Raw genomic sequence first — 15741 nt, forward strand, 5'->3', positions numbered from 1 at the left:
CCACAACTCAAATTCCTTTCTCTCCCGCCAGCTTCCCACACCCATTCCCCAACTCACCTACGGATGGGGGCTCGCCTCTCTCTGCCGCGGCCCCACGTGCGCGCGCCCTCGCGTGCTCTGCCCCGGAAGTGCTTGCGGCGCAAGGCCGGAAGTGCGCAGGCAGTGCTCGCGGCGGCGGCGACGGCGGCGGGAGGTTCGGTTGTCGCCCGTTGGCCGCGCGGCGCCGCGCTCGGCGGCCGCCATTGCAGGTCAGGCCGCGGGCGGGGTGCGCGGGAGGCCGCGGGGAACGAGGGCTGAGCCGGGGATGGGGGCGAGGGTGCGAGGGAGCGGGAAGCTAGGGAGCTGGGGCCGGGTGGGGCGCTCGGCTCGAGGAGAAGAATGGCGAGCCGAGGGGCGGGGAGCGGCGGGAGGGGGAGGGGCGGCCGGGAAGGGGGAGGGGAGCGAGGAGAGCCGCGCAGAGGTGGGGGCGAACCCAGAGGGCCCCCCGGGGTGGGAGGGCCAGGAATTGTGGGGGGAAGGGAGCGGTGTATAGACGGAAGGCGGAGGGAAAGAAGGGAGCGAGTGGGGCGGAGCGAGAGAAGGGCGGAAAGGGTGGCCGAGCGCGGGCGGAGGACGGAGAAGGGGGCGGCGCGGGCCGGAACCTCGAGGTACGTGCGGGAAGGGGCTTTTCCCCGGGTGGGGAGGGAGTCCAGCATGAGAGGCTTGCGGGAGCGGGGTAGAACTGGAACCCGGGAAGTAGCGGGAATATCAGAAAGGGGACTTGGTGGGAGGGTTGGGGGTGTAGGACTGTGAGGTTTGTTCGAGGGGACATTTTAAGTCGCGGGGGGAAGCTGCTGGGAGAGATCGTTGGGAGGATGGTTAGAAGGAAGAGTGATCCAGGTTCTTTTGTGGGCGGAGTGAGAGACTAAACAGTGGGGTGGGGTCGGGTCCTGGAGGAGCTAAGTACTTCAGATTGAAGAGGAAACAGGGAACGATTTGGAGAATGGGGGTGGTAGAAGAACAACGTTTAAAGAGTAATTTTTGGGAGGAGGGTGGACGGTTTGAGGGGTGTGGAGGAATGCAGTTTAAAGAATAGTTTCCTTGGGAGGTAGGAGGAAGGGTTAAATAGGTTGGTAGGAGGTCCCAGCGAAAGTCTGGGGGTGAATTGGAAGGGGGGTTGGGGAAGAGAGGGGAAGCGGATTGAGAAGTCCCAGAAAGTGGGCGGGACTAGACATAGGAAGTGTTTTGTAGCTCCCACTGAAGGGATGGGAGGGGGTCGGAGGAGAGGGTGGAGAAGATGGGATTCGGTGGGAGGAGAATCCAGGATAGAGTGAGACCTCCAGCAGGGCTAGAAAAGAGGGGCTTTGGGGTAGATAGGGGGTCATAGCAATAAGAGGAGGAAGGGCTGAGATGGGGCTGCAGAGTAGCAGAAGATGGAGAAAACTGGAGTAACTCAGATCGACTGAAGTCATCTTTTCCACCCATTGTCTACAAATACCAGTAATTGATTCCCCCCATCATGGGAATCCTAAAATGTGATGGGAAAGTACCACGTGTATGCATAGTATCCACACATGTTTTTGAACACACTCTTCACTAATGAAAAGTTTGGAAGCATTCATTTCCACCTACCCTCCATAGCCCCTTTTTGGAGGGGAGCAAGCTTCTCATTTGGAAACAGAATTTTAGTGTTTAATGACATAAGCCTGTCAGGAGACAAGATTTTCCTTTTGAAACTTAGACCATCCCCTTCAGTCACAAACCACAATAACACTGCTAATAAAAATAATCTGATTCATTTGTATATGAAAACTTCCTGAATTGTTCATTTGATGGAAAGGCACATAGAAGAATAGTTATCTTTAGAGAAAAGAGAAAAAAACCTTTCAGAACTTAATCCTTGAAGCAGTTTGGTGAACCTTGACTGTCATGTTTGAATTTTTCTTCCATTTATGTAAACTTGGTTTTACTCTGATAACCTGCTGCTTTTGTAGAAAAGTTTAGTCCACTATAAACATGAAAATAATTATATAGTATAGCATTTAGACATTCTATTGAACATATACTAAGAAAATGCCACATTCCCTGCTGGTAATAAGTCGTTTGACCCTAAAGGCTTACCATGTTTTAGGCACTGTGCTGAGGACTTTCCATTCATAACCTCATTAAGTTTTCACAACAGCCCTTTGGGATAGGTTCTTTCTTATACCCAGTTTATTGGTGAGGAAACTGAAACTTAGAAGGTTAGATTATTAATCCCATGTCACACTTAGGATAAGTGACAGAATCCAGGTCTGATGACTTGAGTTCTCCCTGCATTCCTAAACAGCCGTCCCTGGGACTGAATAAAAGCTCAGTAAATGCTAGGTGTTGGTCTCCAATTTGAAAACCTTTTGTGTCACGTATTTAATTTTTTTAAATAAAAAATGAATTTTTATATTAAGAATTGTAAAGTTAAAGCCTTTATTCCCTATCTTAAAAAAATACAAGAAGAAAGGTTGTAATGAAAATTTATAAAGTACTGCTTAGCTCTAGTAAAATTTAATTATTTTTAGTCACCATTGAGTCCCCTTGTTTGGGTAAAAGCTGTATATGTTCTAATTGGATCCATACCACACCTCTGCCACATTATATTTTGGAGGCAGTTACGATTATGAGGATCATTGCTCATTCATTCTGTTGTCTGTAAGACATTAGTAATCTGAACAATTTAACAATTTAGAAAGTAAACTATAAGAGACTTAATTTTGTTGAACATTAAAATGAATCCGTGACAAAGAATGTCCTCTGTTCTTTTGGCTTATTTTGCCTTATACTTAGTTTTCAATCTTGGAGGTGACATTGAGTAGATCTCTAAATTTCATCAATTGAATATGATAAAAAGGCTTGTTTTTGACTGCCTACCCCAGAGATGTAATAGGTACTTGGCTGGTAGTTGTGTAGGTTACTGATCTTTGTAAAACAATCAGAAGTTATACAGAAGTACTGTATTTGAGGATTTGTGGGAGAGGACTGCTGGAGAGGCCATATTGTGGAGGGGTTAAGTTCACATCCCACTTACTAGCTCTGTGACGAGTTACTTAACCTTTAGTTTCTCTAAGCATGTTTCCTCATCTGTAAAATGGGAATAAGAGTGCTTACGTCATTAAGGTTGTTCTCAAGATGAAACCAGAAAATCAGATAAGTCTCCACAGAAATTTAGCTATGGGAGAAATGAAGCTTTTTGTATTATAATGCTCTGCCTGGATTTTTCTTCTTAAATTGTGTTTGTACTCTGATTTTTTTTCAGATTTTTTTTCCAGGTTTTAGTAATAACTTTAATAGTAACTAAACTCAAAGTAGAGGTAGAAGTCAAAGACAAAGACAGTTAAATAAGGTATGTCCCAGATTGATACAGTTCCACTTAAATCTTTGAATTTTGAGTGGGGCTCCATTGTGGCTCTGGATTGGTTTTGAAATGCTGATTCTTTTGCTGTGCTGTAGTTTGTTCAGGGGTCTTAAAGTTATCAGACCACTGTCCTGAGAAGCAGTAGTGTGTTGACTTTACCTGGGACCCCCAGACTGTCTTCATGTCTTAGGATGATCTGGGGCAAGAAATTTCTACAAATTTTGAAGCCCCAGAAAAGACCTTTTATTTCTTTTAAATAGGAAAATATTGAGAGTTAATTAGAATATTTAAAGTACTTTAGAAGAAGTTTCCTTTAGAAAGCTAAACTTGAGGGGTGCCTGGGTGGCTCAGTCATTAAAGCATCAGGTCATGGTTCCAGGATCCTGGAATGGATCAAGCCCTCATTGGGCTGCCTGCTCCGAGGGAAGCCTGCTTCTCCCTCTCCCTGCCGCTCCCCTGGCTTGTGTTCCCTCCCCCTGCTTGTGTTCCCTTTCTTGCTGTGTCTCTGTCAAATAAATTCTTAAAAAAAAAAAAAAACTTGAGTAAGTTAGGAATATAAAATTATATTGTTTAGTGATGTGAAGGCCTGGAAAAATTAAGCAGGAAAAAATTTCCTCCTTTTTTGAGATATGGGGGTGGGAGGAGCTGAAATAATTCATTTCAGGGGAAAGAGGTCCCCCCCCCACCACTTTGCCATCACTCCAGGCCCACACTAGTTGTGGCCTATGAGACTCCCCTCTGAAGTACAGTGAATTAAACATCTTTCAAAAAGTGACATTGCAGAAATTTTTCCTTGGTCTACAGTTAAACATACTGTCAACTTAGAATTATTATTCTTAACCAAAGGCAAGTAAGTTGGTCCTCACCAAATCTTCCAATGACTCCTTTTTAGTTTCATGATTTGATAGAGTGTATTTTTCAGGCTGTGTCTTCAAAGGTTTTTAATAAATCTGCAATTTCTGTACAAGCAGTATCTTAGAATAAGTATGTAGAAATTGTTCTACTTTAATGTTGGAATTAGTGGAGACTGAAGACTTAGGATTTTTTTTTTTTTAATGAAGATTGTATTTATTTGACAGAGCGAGACACAGCGAGAGAGGGAACACAAGCAGGGGGAGTGGGAAAGGGAGAAGCAGGCTTCCCGTTGAGCAGGGAGCCCGATGCGGGGCTCGATCCCAGGACCCTGGGATCATGACCCGAGCCGAAGGCAGACGCTTAACTGACTGACCCACCCAGGGGCCCCTAGAATTTTTTTTGTTATACAGAAAATATTTTATCATAATGTTATATTTGTTATTACTAATAGGATTTGATTTGTATTATACTACTTCACCTCTTCGTTTTCTTACTACCTGCCTACTGTCAAGAGTATAGGGACAGATTGGGCTGCGTGTTATCAGATTCTTTAGTCAGCTCCACATTAAGTGAAATACACATTCCCTGTCATCTCCGTCAGGTGTGTCCTCAGTGAAGTACCCAGGTATACCTACTTACTCTGGCCCTGAGAATTCAAGTTGCCTAGGGTAGTTATCTCAAGGAGCAAGAAAAGGAATAATAAAATTCAGGCGATAGCCTATTTTAAGGCACTAAAGTAGATTTTTGAAGATTTATTTGAGAGCACTCATTCATGAGTGGGAGGGGCAGAGGAAGAGAGAGAATCTCAAGTAGACTCCACACTGAGCACGGAGCCAACATGGGGCTCAATCTCACAACCCTGAGATCATGACCTGAGCTGGCCATTTAACTGCAACACCCAGGCACTCCTAAAGCAGATTTTTAAAATTTGCTAAAGGAATGCCTTCTCTACCGTTTCTCCCATGTACATAAATGTAGCCAGACCAGTCCACAGGTTCCTATGAGTGGGTCTGAACTTCATTAGTGTTCACATCTGCAGCATCCCAGTAGGACTAGCACTATTTTTAACCAGCATGACTACGGACAGCAGCAGAATGGTGAAGCTGTAGGCCTCAGAATTTGTATTTTCAGGAGCATTGCTAGATGTTTGCCAGTATGGAGAGATCTACTGAGGCAGGGCCTCCTATATAAGTGGGTAAAGCTCTTCTGACCCAGCTACCAGGCATCTGTTTTCCTTTGCCCACTTGGGCCACTGTTTAGAATTCCTGTTCTAAAAGGAAACTGTTCAGGAAATGTGGAATGCACTGAAAATATTTCTGCATCCCCCTAAAACAGTCCCATACGTACTCCTCTCAGATGTGTTTCCAGAGGCCTTAGAGATTGATTTCCTTCCCTGCCGTGGTCTTCCAGAACTTATCTGTATGAACACTTAATTGTTTCTCAGAAACTACCTATGTATTATTATAGCCATCAAGAAACATATAGTGCATTATCAGTCATCAAAAGCTTAGTTATAAGAACCCTTTAATCTATATGCATTTATTAACCTTTAGAAACTTTCCAACTTCAGTTTCTAGTTATTGAGGTTTTTTTTTTTTAAGATTTTATTTATTCATAAGACAGAGAGAGACACAGTGAGAGAGGGAACACAAGCAGGGGAAGTGGGAGAGGGAGAAGCAGGCTTCCCGCCGAACAGGGAGCCTGATGCGGGTCTCAATCCCAGGACCTGGAGATCATGACCTGAGCCGAAGGCAGACGCTTAACGACTGAGCCACCCAGGCGCCCCTATTGAGGTTTTTTTGATTCATGGGTGAAATACACCTATCACTCTCTAAATTATAGTCAAAATTACAGTGTGGGAATACCGATTTGCTTTTTCCATTTTCTAAAAAAATAACTGTCTTTAAAGCACTTTTGCATATATGTGGTCTTCACAGTAGTGTAATGAGTCCGATAATCTAGGTGTTAGCCCCATGGTCATTAAGTGACGTGTATGATGACACAGTGAAAAGTTCTACACTTACAGGCTGGAACCTGACTTTAAGTCTTCCAGTTTTAAATTGTAATCCTTTCTTCAAGAAACCTTAGAAGAATTTTAAAGGTGCTTTTGGTTGTTCAGTTGATGGTGGTGTAGGGCCTCCTTAGCCTGTCAGAAGACCTTTGCCCTTCAGCCTCGTGTATTTGTTCTCAAGCAGCACCACAGCTGGTGCTGCTGCAGAAGGTCTGACTTACAGATGCCTTCTGGATCCCCTGTTGCCCTTCTGACCGTGTCTGCAGTGCCTGCCTGATGCTTTGATGTCTTTCATTCTCACTAGTACTTGGTTTTCTCCTTTGGGAACGTATTGATTTTGAGTATAGATAAAGACAGGTGGCCTGGGTTCTAAGGCGTGTACAGAATCTGATTCATAGTAAAAATTCAGTAAGTATTAGCTACTGTTTATATTTGAATTTGAAGACCAGTGAATTGACTGACCTTATGTTCCCAAAGTATGGTGCTCAAGAATAGAGAAGTTCTGCCATCCTATAAGGCTCTTGGCAATATACTTTTCCCTGGAGATCCAAAATGAAGGTTAATGTATCAGTGAAGAAACCTGTTTAACTTTTTAATCCAATGTTTACTAAGCTTGAGCACAATTACACCTATTAACAGTGTACTACAGTTGGTAAACACTGGACTAATAACTTTCCCCTGAGTTCCATCGATTTATTGGAAAGACTTAAACAGAACGTGTAGTTTAGATCCCCCAACCCCTCAGTCCCCCGTGAATCTATCTTTCCTAGAAAGACAAGTGAAGCCAGTTGTCTCGCAAAAAATACTCACTTTAACCCATTCTTTTAGAGTACTGCAAACTTGCCACCAGGTGGTACTGTTGCATAAAATGAAAGTGTCATAAAATGATTGAGTGTCACGGTATACCTCAAAGATGGTCAACGCATATAATGAGAATCATGTTAGATACCATGTAGCATTCACCGAAGTTGCCTGAAGGACTTTTTCATTTCTTGGCTTTTGTTAAAGGAGGTCCTTTGAACCTTGAAATATAACCAGAGTGTTAGACTTGGGAAGTTCATATTTTATATCACCAAAGGGAAAAGTAAAATCTAAATGAATTATTTAGTTTTTTTAGAAATATGCAGAATAGGAAATAGAACATTCTTGAGAAAGGCAAGTTAGCATAGTGGTCAGCAGTGTGGGCTATAGTGTATGTTCTGGGTTCAAATTCTGGCTCGTTGACTAGTAAGTACATGACCTTATCTACTAACTTTCCATACCATTATTGACCATTGGTGATCTTAAGCAATGTTGAACATACAGTGTCAATTCAGAAATATTTACAGCTTATAGGATTGTTAGGGGAATGAAAGAAAATCTGTCTAAAGTACTTAGAAAAAGGCCTCACACACAGTACATGATAAATATTAGCTATCATTATTATTCTAAATTTTTCTTTCCTCTACAGCTTATTTTCAGTTGCTTTTTAAAGACGGAAAGCTCATGGTGCAAATTGTTATTTCCAGGTAAGTACATTTTGAGACTTTTTTGTTTAGCTTGAATGATTAGGGTTATATACGTTTGAAATTTTCCTGGAAGAATCAGGGTCCTCAGGTGCATCTTGCACACATCCTTGCATTTCATCTGTAGTTCAGTGCCTAGCACTGCCTAATTTTCCAAGAACTTGTGCTCAACAGAGTTCCTTTGGGCCTTGAATGGTGGTGTAGGACACTATTCATCCTTCACCCCTCAAAAATATTGTAACCGCCAGCCCTTTGCTTGCAGTGCTGGGGCTGGAGGCCTGGCAGAATGGGTGCTGATGGAGCTACAGGGGGAGATCGAGGCTCGCTACAGCACTGGATTAGCTGGAAACCTCCTGGGAGACCTACATTACACCACTGAGGTGAGGGGACTTTTCTTTCCCTGCCTAATGCCTCAGGAAAGCAAGCTACACCAAGGTGGTGCTCCCAGGACCCAGAGTGAGGACTGCCCTCAGGTTTGTTATTCGAGGTCTAGCTAATCTAAGCTATCTGCTTGTTCTCCCCCGACCCCTGCAGTAGCAGGGAAATTTAGCTTTGGGCAATCTGGAAAATCACAGTTCTGAAAAGTGGGAATTCTCTTACCTGGGGCTACAAAGAGTAAAAAGGGCACGAGGGTGGTTGTCTGGTGTGGCTCTTCAGCAGTAGTAGAGCCATACCAGGGACTGCAGGTGCCAGCGTTGCTCGCCAGGAGCAGCTCTAGAAGGCACCTGAGTGTTACGACCTTGCCCTGAACCTCAGGCATTTCATTCTTGTTCTGCCGAAGGGAATCCCTGTGCTGATCGTGGGGCATCATATCCTGTATGGAAAAATCATCCATCTGGAGAAACCTTTTGCCGTTCTTGTCAAACACACTCCTGGGGAGCAGGACTGTGATGAACTTGGCTGCAAGACTGGCACCCGGTACCTGGTGACAGCACTCATCAAAAACAAGATCCTTTTCAAAACTCGCCCCAAGCCCATTATCACCAACGTCCCCAAGAAAGTATGAAAGAACCCCGGATTTTCCCCAGAGAGCGGCCAACTCCTTGGACTCGTGCTCAGTTGCCACCTCGAGGACGGCTCGACGGTTCCCTGGGACCACAGGGGGGTCCTGTTTTGAACACAGGCCACCCGCTAGGCATGAATTCTGATCCCTTCCTCATGGCATCCGGTTCTCTTGGTGGAAATCTGGCCCCATTTCCAAGGAACCCATCGCCTTTTCCAACTTCATCAGGCTCATTGGCTTCAAATCCAGCACCTTTCCCTGCTGGTGCTCGTGACCCAGCCATGGCTTCTTTTCCAAGAGGGATGAATCCCACTGGTGCAGGTGCAGTTTCTTTCCCAAGGCCCAGTGGCCTTTTGGGCCCAGGCCCAGGGCCATCTCTAAACCCTAGGGCAGGGGCTCTTCCAGGTCCAGGGCCTCTGTCTAACCCAAGGTTAGGGGGTCTCCCAGGGCCGGGTCCTATGTCCAACCCAAGGTCGGGTGGTCTCCTGGGAACAGGTCCTGACCCTAGAAGTGGCGGCCCTATGGGCCCTGGGCCTGGGCCCAACCTGAGAGCAGGTGTCCTGTTGACTCCTGGGAATGGTCCTCCTAATCCTAGGCCCGTTGGCCTGGGACCAGGACCAAGTCCCAATCTGAGGTCAGGCTTTGTTGGTACAAACCCTGCCCCGAGGTCGGGTATGTTTCCAGGCCCGGGCCTTGGGCCCAGCCCAAGAGCAGGTGGCCTGGGCCCAGGCCTTGGACCCAACCCAAGGGCAGGTGGCCTGGGCCCAGGCCCTAATGTGGACAACAGAGCGGGTGGCCTCCTGGGCACAGGATCTGGTCTTAACTTAAGAATGGCTGGACCTCAAGGCTTAGATCTTGCCCCCATTCTAAGAGCAGCAGGTCTTTTAGGAGCAAATTCAGCTGCTTTCTCACAGGCTTCTGGAAACATGGGCACAAGCCCATCCTCTATGGCAAGAGTACCTGGCCCCATAGGCCCAAACTCCGGTCCTGGCTCTCGGGGAATTGGCCTTCCAGGGCCAAATCCATCCATGTCCAGGGCTCCTGGCCCCATAGGTCCTAATTCAGCTCATTTTTCAAGGCCAGCTGGGCCCATGGGGGTAAATGCGAATCCCTTTCCAAGGGGGACAGGTTCAGGGGGCCTGAATCCAGCTGCCTTCTCTCAGTCCTCTGGCACATTGGCTTCAAATCCATCTACCTTCCAGAGGTCTGCTGGCCTCCAGGGCTCAAGTCCAGCAATTTTCCCAAGAACCTCTGGGCCACTAGGTCCCAACCCAGCTAACTTCCCAAGGGCCAGTGGCTTGCAGGGTCCAAGTCCCGCTGCCTTCCCAAGGTCTACTGGCCCATTAGGCCCTGGTCAGGTTACTTTCCCCCGGTCAGCTCCTGGGCCCCTGGGCTCTTCTCCAGCAGGCCCTGTGGGTATCAACCCAGCTCCTTTTGCAAGGCCATCTGGGACCCTGGGTCTAAACCCAGCTTCCTTTCCAAGGATGAATGGCCCTGTAAGCAAGACTTTGGTCCCGTTTCCTAGAGTGGGGAGCCTCCCTGGCACAAACCCAGCTGCTTTCCCCAGACCAGGGGGTCCAATGGCTGCAATGTACCCAAATGGAATGTTACCCCCTTAAACACCGTTTTCTCTCCAGGACCACTTTGGTTTTTAGGCACCATGGTTCTGGGCAGGCGCTGTTACAAGTAAGGGTAGATGCGGAGCTACAGTCTGAAGTACATAGCTGGGGCTCAAGTTCAGATGAGCCATCTTTTTCCTTTGCTTTCTTGACTGAAGGTGAAATGTTTTATGTGGGAGATGGATAACGGCAGGTGAGAATGATCCTGACCTTGAGAGAAAGGATCTCCAGCCCTCCAGGAGCCTGCTGTGCTTTTGTCCCACAGCTTTATGCCCCTTGTTTCTTACTAGTTTCTTGAATTGTTCATGTGGATTTTTCCTCAGGGATACATTGGCCTGCAGGTCCCAATTCACATGTAGTCCCCTGCTCACCACTGGAGAATCAGCTCACTGCTCTCTAGAAATGTTGCGTTGGTGAACAGACTGTGCTTCAGCAGCTCTGACCTGGGCAGCTTGGACCTGGTCGTCCTCTACTGCCATACCTTTCCCTGGGGGCTTGAACACAGAACAGGGAGGTGGGCAACCACTTCAAGACCCACCAAATACAATTTCTGCTTGATTGACTGGGCCTGCAGCTTCCTTCTCCTGGGACTTTGAGGAGGCCAGAGTCAAGGCTCCACTGCTCATCTAACTCCCTCTCCACTAGTACTCCTGATCAAAGAACCTCAAAATTTAAACTGATGTGGATGGGAATTGGGGTGGGGGGGTGGGAGGGCTAAAGGGGAGATATCACTGTGCTTCGTTCAGCCTGATGTGAGAGGATGGTTGGTTTTTCTCCTGCTTGTATCTTTTCTTACCGTTTCTTTAATAAATGGGATGAGAGGGCTGCCGATGTCACTCCACTTCGTTACCTGTTCCCACAGGAAAGGAATTTTACCCACTGCTTTTCGTTGTTTCAGCTTGGCCACAATCCTACGTTATCTGCCAGGTAAAACGTGGTCACTCAAGCAGGAAGCAAGCGTTGACTTTTAACCTTAGCTAGGACTCATTCATCTGCCAGTGATTTCACCAGAGACCTTGCCCATCCTCAACCAAAAAAAAAAAAAAGTTAAGCCACCAGAGGTTGTGCAGTTATCAATAAGGTGGGCCTGCTGTATGCCCCAGGTCCAGAGGCAGCTGTGACTACTTACCCTGTTTGAGTTCCACTGCCAACTATCTTGACAAAAGTATTTCTACTCAAATACTTTTGAAACTGGAATAAAACCAGTTTAAGTACAAGGAGGAAGTAGTTCAGAGATAACCAACATTATGTGAGAATCTTTATTTTGACAAGTGTAGTATAAAATACTTGACCTGAAAAGTAAAAAAAAAAAAAAAAGTAAAAATAAATATGTTTACAAATTACTGTAGAAAGAATACAAAAGGGTTTAAAATTCTCAATGAGGAAAACAACAAAATGTGTCCAGTTGTATAAAGGCTCTTCCCTTGCAAGAAACGGGGATAAAGCTGAAGACCCAGTTTGGTTTCGCTGCTGAAAAGTGTACAAAATAACTTAGAAAAACCAGTCGAGGTCAAACGTTGTGAGCCCACTACTTGTACCTGCCTACTCTTGATTTGAGCTCGGTTGATGACCACAGTGCGAGGCAGAGCTGAATGTAGGACAACCAGGAGTTCATCCAGGAGTCTATCCTACCTTAACCTTCAAGTAAAAGCTGAAGAAAAACAAGCCCTTAGTGAAGTCTGAGCTCTGCAGTTGGCTGACCGGATTTCCTCCATTGTAGTGCTCAAAATAGTTTACTTGGCCAACAAAAACACGGAAGAGCCTGGAACAACTGCCTTTAGCAAATGCCTCTGCCTCTTCCCGGCCTTCATGGGTCGGGCCCAACACCAGCCAGCAGTCTTACCAGAGGCTCGAGGTCTGTGAATCAGCAATGTTGGCTGCACCTGGAAAACCCTTGTGTTCACGGGAGATGACAGAAAGCACCAGGGTTTGCCAATCTGTGGCTCAGAGCACACTTGGTTCCTTTGTAGGGAGCACCTGGGCACACTAGAGGCTTGCCCCCTCAACGACTGTCTACCTTAGTGCTGGTTCTGAGGGGTTAGCAGGCCCTGCTAAGAATGGACACTTGGAGAGCGGAAGCAGGCACTCGTGCAATCAAGCATCCCCTAAGTCAAAGGCTTAGTCAAGATCCCAGGTTTCAAACGCAAGAACGGAGAATAGTCTGTGGATTGCAAATCTCCAGAAAATGCCTTCCCTCACTACCCCCAACAAGCAAAAGAAAACCAAAGCTTCAAGGAGCATGAGAAAGAAAGAACCCTAGGATTTAGGAACCAATTCTATCTCTGAATTTGGTTTCTGGAAAGAAGCAAGTGCAATAATGACTATCCACAACTTGGCCAAGAATTCCCTGGAGAAGCCACTGAGGAGAATGGACAGTCTCAAAGACGACAAGCTTGGATTTGAGGCTTCACTTAGGGAACACTGAAAAGCTTTTCATTGGAGATGATTGTCAAGAACGGTAGCCTGAAAGTCATGCACGCTTAGCCAGCTGCTAAGGAATCTGTCCAAGCAGTTCCAAGATTGTAGTTTGGTCAGAGGCTCCTAATCATTTTTGCCCCCACTTGCGGAGGGCAGGGGTGCCTATGGCAGAGGGGCCTGGGAGAGCCAGGTTCTGTCTCAGTGGCCACCTTGAAAAACTTCCCCAATGAGAAAGAGGGTGGGAGAGGTGACTGCATCACCTCGAAGAAAGCAAAGGAAGGAGGCTCTCTTCGACTCACAGTGGAGTTTGAGAGAGGAATTGAGGAGTATACAGGGTCAAGTACCTGAGCCCTCCCTTCCTTTCTGAGTATGTTGGGATTTCATCTTCCGGTAGGTGACCAAAACATTTCCTCTCCCCAGCAGAGATCACAGGCAAGTTCATCTAGATGTCGGGCAGTTTCCAGGTGAGATACATTTGGCCCAAGGCCTCCATATAGCCCCTGGTCTTTAGCACCACCACCAATCTTTGTTCCTCCTGGCAGACTTTCATTTTTAACCTAGATATATATATATACACACTCAAAAGCAGTTCAGTGCTAACTCCCTGCTAGTTTGGTTCATCCTTGGGATGTTGAGATGTGGAATGGAGTATGTCACATAATAAAGCACCATTCCTGGACCCTGTTTTCTGATGCCCAAAGATCAGGCTTCTGGGCCTTGTATCTCAGGCACAATCTTATTGCATTGATAGCTAGATGTGGGGGTGGGGGTGGGGGACACGTTACTAGCTGGTCCAGATCTCTCAGGAGTTCTCCCACCACCTCTGGTTGTGTTCAGAGGGTCTAAGAGAATTCTCTCTTGCCACAGGCTGTCACTTACCTATCAGAAGTTGCCACTGATCGGAACTAAATTGGTTTAGCACACTTCTGGGTTCCCTGTGGATCCTGGGGGAGGAGGTGGAATCTTTCCCATCGGCCACCAGGCATGCAGAGGCAAGCAGATGGGTGGCGTGAAAATAGCCCTCTGAGCTGGATGGCGTTGCTTCCTGTAACTGCCCCAGACCATGTAGTACAGTCACCGCTCTTTGCACTGCAGATTTGTCCTTTGGACCATTAATAAACTAAAAGAGCACTCCCTCCTCCCTCCCACCCCATCTTTTCTCTTCCATTCCCCTCCCCTCCCTTACCCATTGCACTTTTCCCACTCTGCTTGGGGGGCTGTGTCACACCTCAGCAAAAGCTAAGCTGTACTGCTCTGGCTTCTTCCCACATCGCCGGGCGATTATGGCCAGATACAACATGAGGAGGGCCACCCAGTAGCAGCCGTACAGGATGGCCCCGGAAACCAGGAAGGCTAGCTCTGTCTCACTGAACAGATCCTGGCAATAAGCTGTGTAGGCCAGTCCCCCTAGAAGGACCGCCACCCAGATGGACACAGGGATGAGGCCAATGAAGTTCACCACGATGGTTTTTCGGCCAGAAGTGCCCCAGCCAGACTTGTTGATGGTAGCAATGGCAAAGATCTTGGCTGGCAGGAGGCTGGACATATAGAGAAGGGAATAGAGGGACATGAAGATCATTTCTGCATTGCCCCGAAGGAAGCAGGCATAGGTAGCTTTGATAATGCCCACCAGCTGCACTGTCAGCAGGAAGAGGAGAATATTCCAGATGCGGCCTCGGTAGAAAAGCTGTATGACCGTGGCGATGAGGAAGAAGGGGAAGAAACCTGTGACCACCGATTCGTAGGTCATCCAGAGGTGGTGCTTATGGAACCACAGAGAGTTGTAGAGCCACTCCCGGAAGTAAGACTTGCTCCAGCGCGTCTGCTGGTTGAGCCACCGGAGGTACTTGGTGGGGGTCTCTGTGAGGCACTTGGAGCGCGCTGTATACTTAGTCCGGTAGCCGAGGCTCAGGACCCGGTTGGTGAGGTGGCGGTCATCTCCAAAGCTGCACTTGCTGCCGAGGAACTTCTGATGGTACCAATCCTCCAGGAATTGCTGGAGGAGGCTATTGCGGTACATGCCCAAAGGCCCACTGATGCACTGCACACAGCCAAAGTAGGACTGGCAGGCCCGCTCCACATTGAAGGCCATCCAGTACCGCACACTGCTCAGGAAGGAGATCCACGAGTCATACTTGTTGAGAATCTGCAAGGGAACCAGAGTTGCTGGGCCTCCTCACCTGAGGACTCGAGCCCCGGGAGACAGACACCAGAGGCCATGAGGCCTCCCTTACCCTGAGTTCTGTAGCCCACTGCTCGGATACCTGGCCATCCGTCCTAACCCAGCCAGAGCTGGGAAACCTGAGGCTGGGAGGAGCCAGTGGTACCCAGTCACTGCCCCCAGCACCTCACTGCCATCTGCACTGACTGCCCCAGTGAAGTTGCTCTAGCAGTCAGAGCCACCTTCCATCTCAGGAAACAGCCTGTGGTGGTGGCAGAGAGGACGACTCGGGAAGGATGCGCAGCAATCCCCCCCACCTCCCACCAGCCATCTCTCCTGACCTTTCTGCAGTTGGAAAGCTTCTCAGGAAGACCTGATGTGTTACCGGCATTCCCTCTGGAAGAAGATCTGGCCCCTTAATCTTACCATACTGCCCTTGTTCTTACCATTCAGCGCAACTTCCTTAAGAACAAGGGTTTCTCAAGGGCCCAGCTCGGGAGGTGCTTGTTGCATCACCACCAAGGAGCACCCTTCGTGATCAGGAGCCCAGAACACGGAGCCCCTCCCAGCAGCATGGGCTCTCTACTACATACCTGTTGAGTGATTTTCTTTTTCCTCAGGTTGGAAAAGACCAGAAAAGGGACTGACTACCAAGTGAGCCCTTTGATACTAGTGAAAACTATCAAAGAAACCCCCCACACACACACACACTGCCCCCCCACACCCACCCACCCACCCAAAATACTAGGTAGTCAAGATGCTCACTTCCCAGGCATACACATTGGATTGGGAAGCAGAGAGA

At 47.5% G+C, this 15741-nt stretch overlaps 4 protein-coding genes across 4 annotated transcripts in view; 2 read left to right on the plus strand and 2 right to left on the minus strand.

Annotated features, from left to right (window-relative positions):
• Positions 1–192, minus strand: part of UTP4 (UTP4 small subunit processome component) — a 35108-nt gene extending 34916 nt beyond the window's left edge. The window contains exon 1 of the mRNA XM_081806423.1: positions 58–192. The gene's annotated coding sequence lies outside the window, so the exon portion shown is untranslated. The remainder of the gene's footprint in view (positions 1–57) is intronic.
• On the plus strand, positions 175–8744 carry CHTF8 (chromosome transmission fidelity factor 8). The gene is made up of 4 exons (XM_081806435.1): positions 175–248; positions 7684–7741; positions 8001–8118; positions 8520–8744. Exons 2-4 carry the CDS (start codon positions 7719–7721, stop codon positions 8742–8744), a joined length of 366 nt encoding a protein of 121 aa, XP_081662561.1. The 5' UTR covers positions 175–248; positions 7684–7718.
• DERPC (DERPC proline and glycine rich nuclear protein) lies at positions 8741–11230 on the plus strand. Its single transcript, XM_081806431.1, has one exon. It carries the CDS (start codon positions 8741–8743, stop codon positions 10358–10360), a length of 1620 nt encoding a protein of 539 aa, XP_081662557.1. The 3' UTR covers positions 10361–11230.
• A 375-nt stretch (positions 11231–11605) lies between these two features.
• Positions 11606–15741, minus strand: part of HAS3 (hyaluronan synthase 3) — a 27558-nt gene continuing 23422 nt past the window's right edge. The window contains 2 exon segments of the mRNA XM_081806436.1: positions 11606–14929; positions 15450–15524. Of these exon segments, the coding sequence (XP_081662562.1) occupies positions 14001–14929; positions 15450–15524 (1004 nt within the window). The 3' untranslated portion in view covers positions 11606–14000.

Source organism: Leptonychotes weddellii, chromosome 16 (assembly GCF_054177405.1).
Source record: "Leptonychotes weddellii isolate Sample4059 chromosome 16, ASM5417740v2, whole genome shotgun sequence".
NCBI classification, from domain to species: Eukaryota; Metazoa; Chordata; class Mammalia; order Carnivora; family Phocidae; genus Leptonychotes; species Leptonychotes weddellii.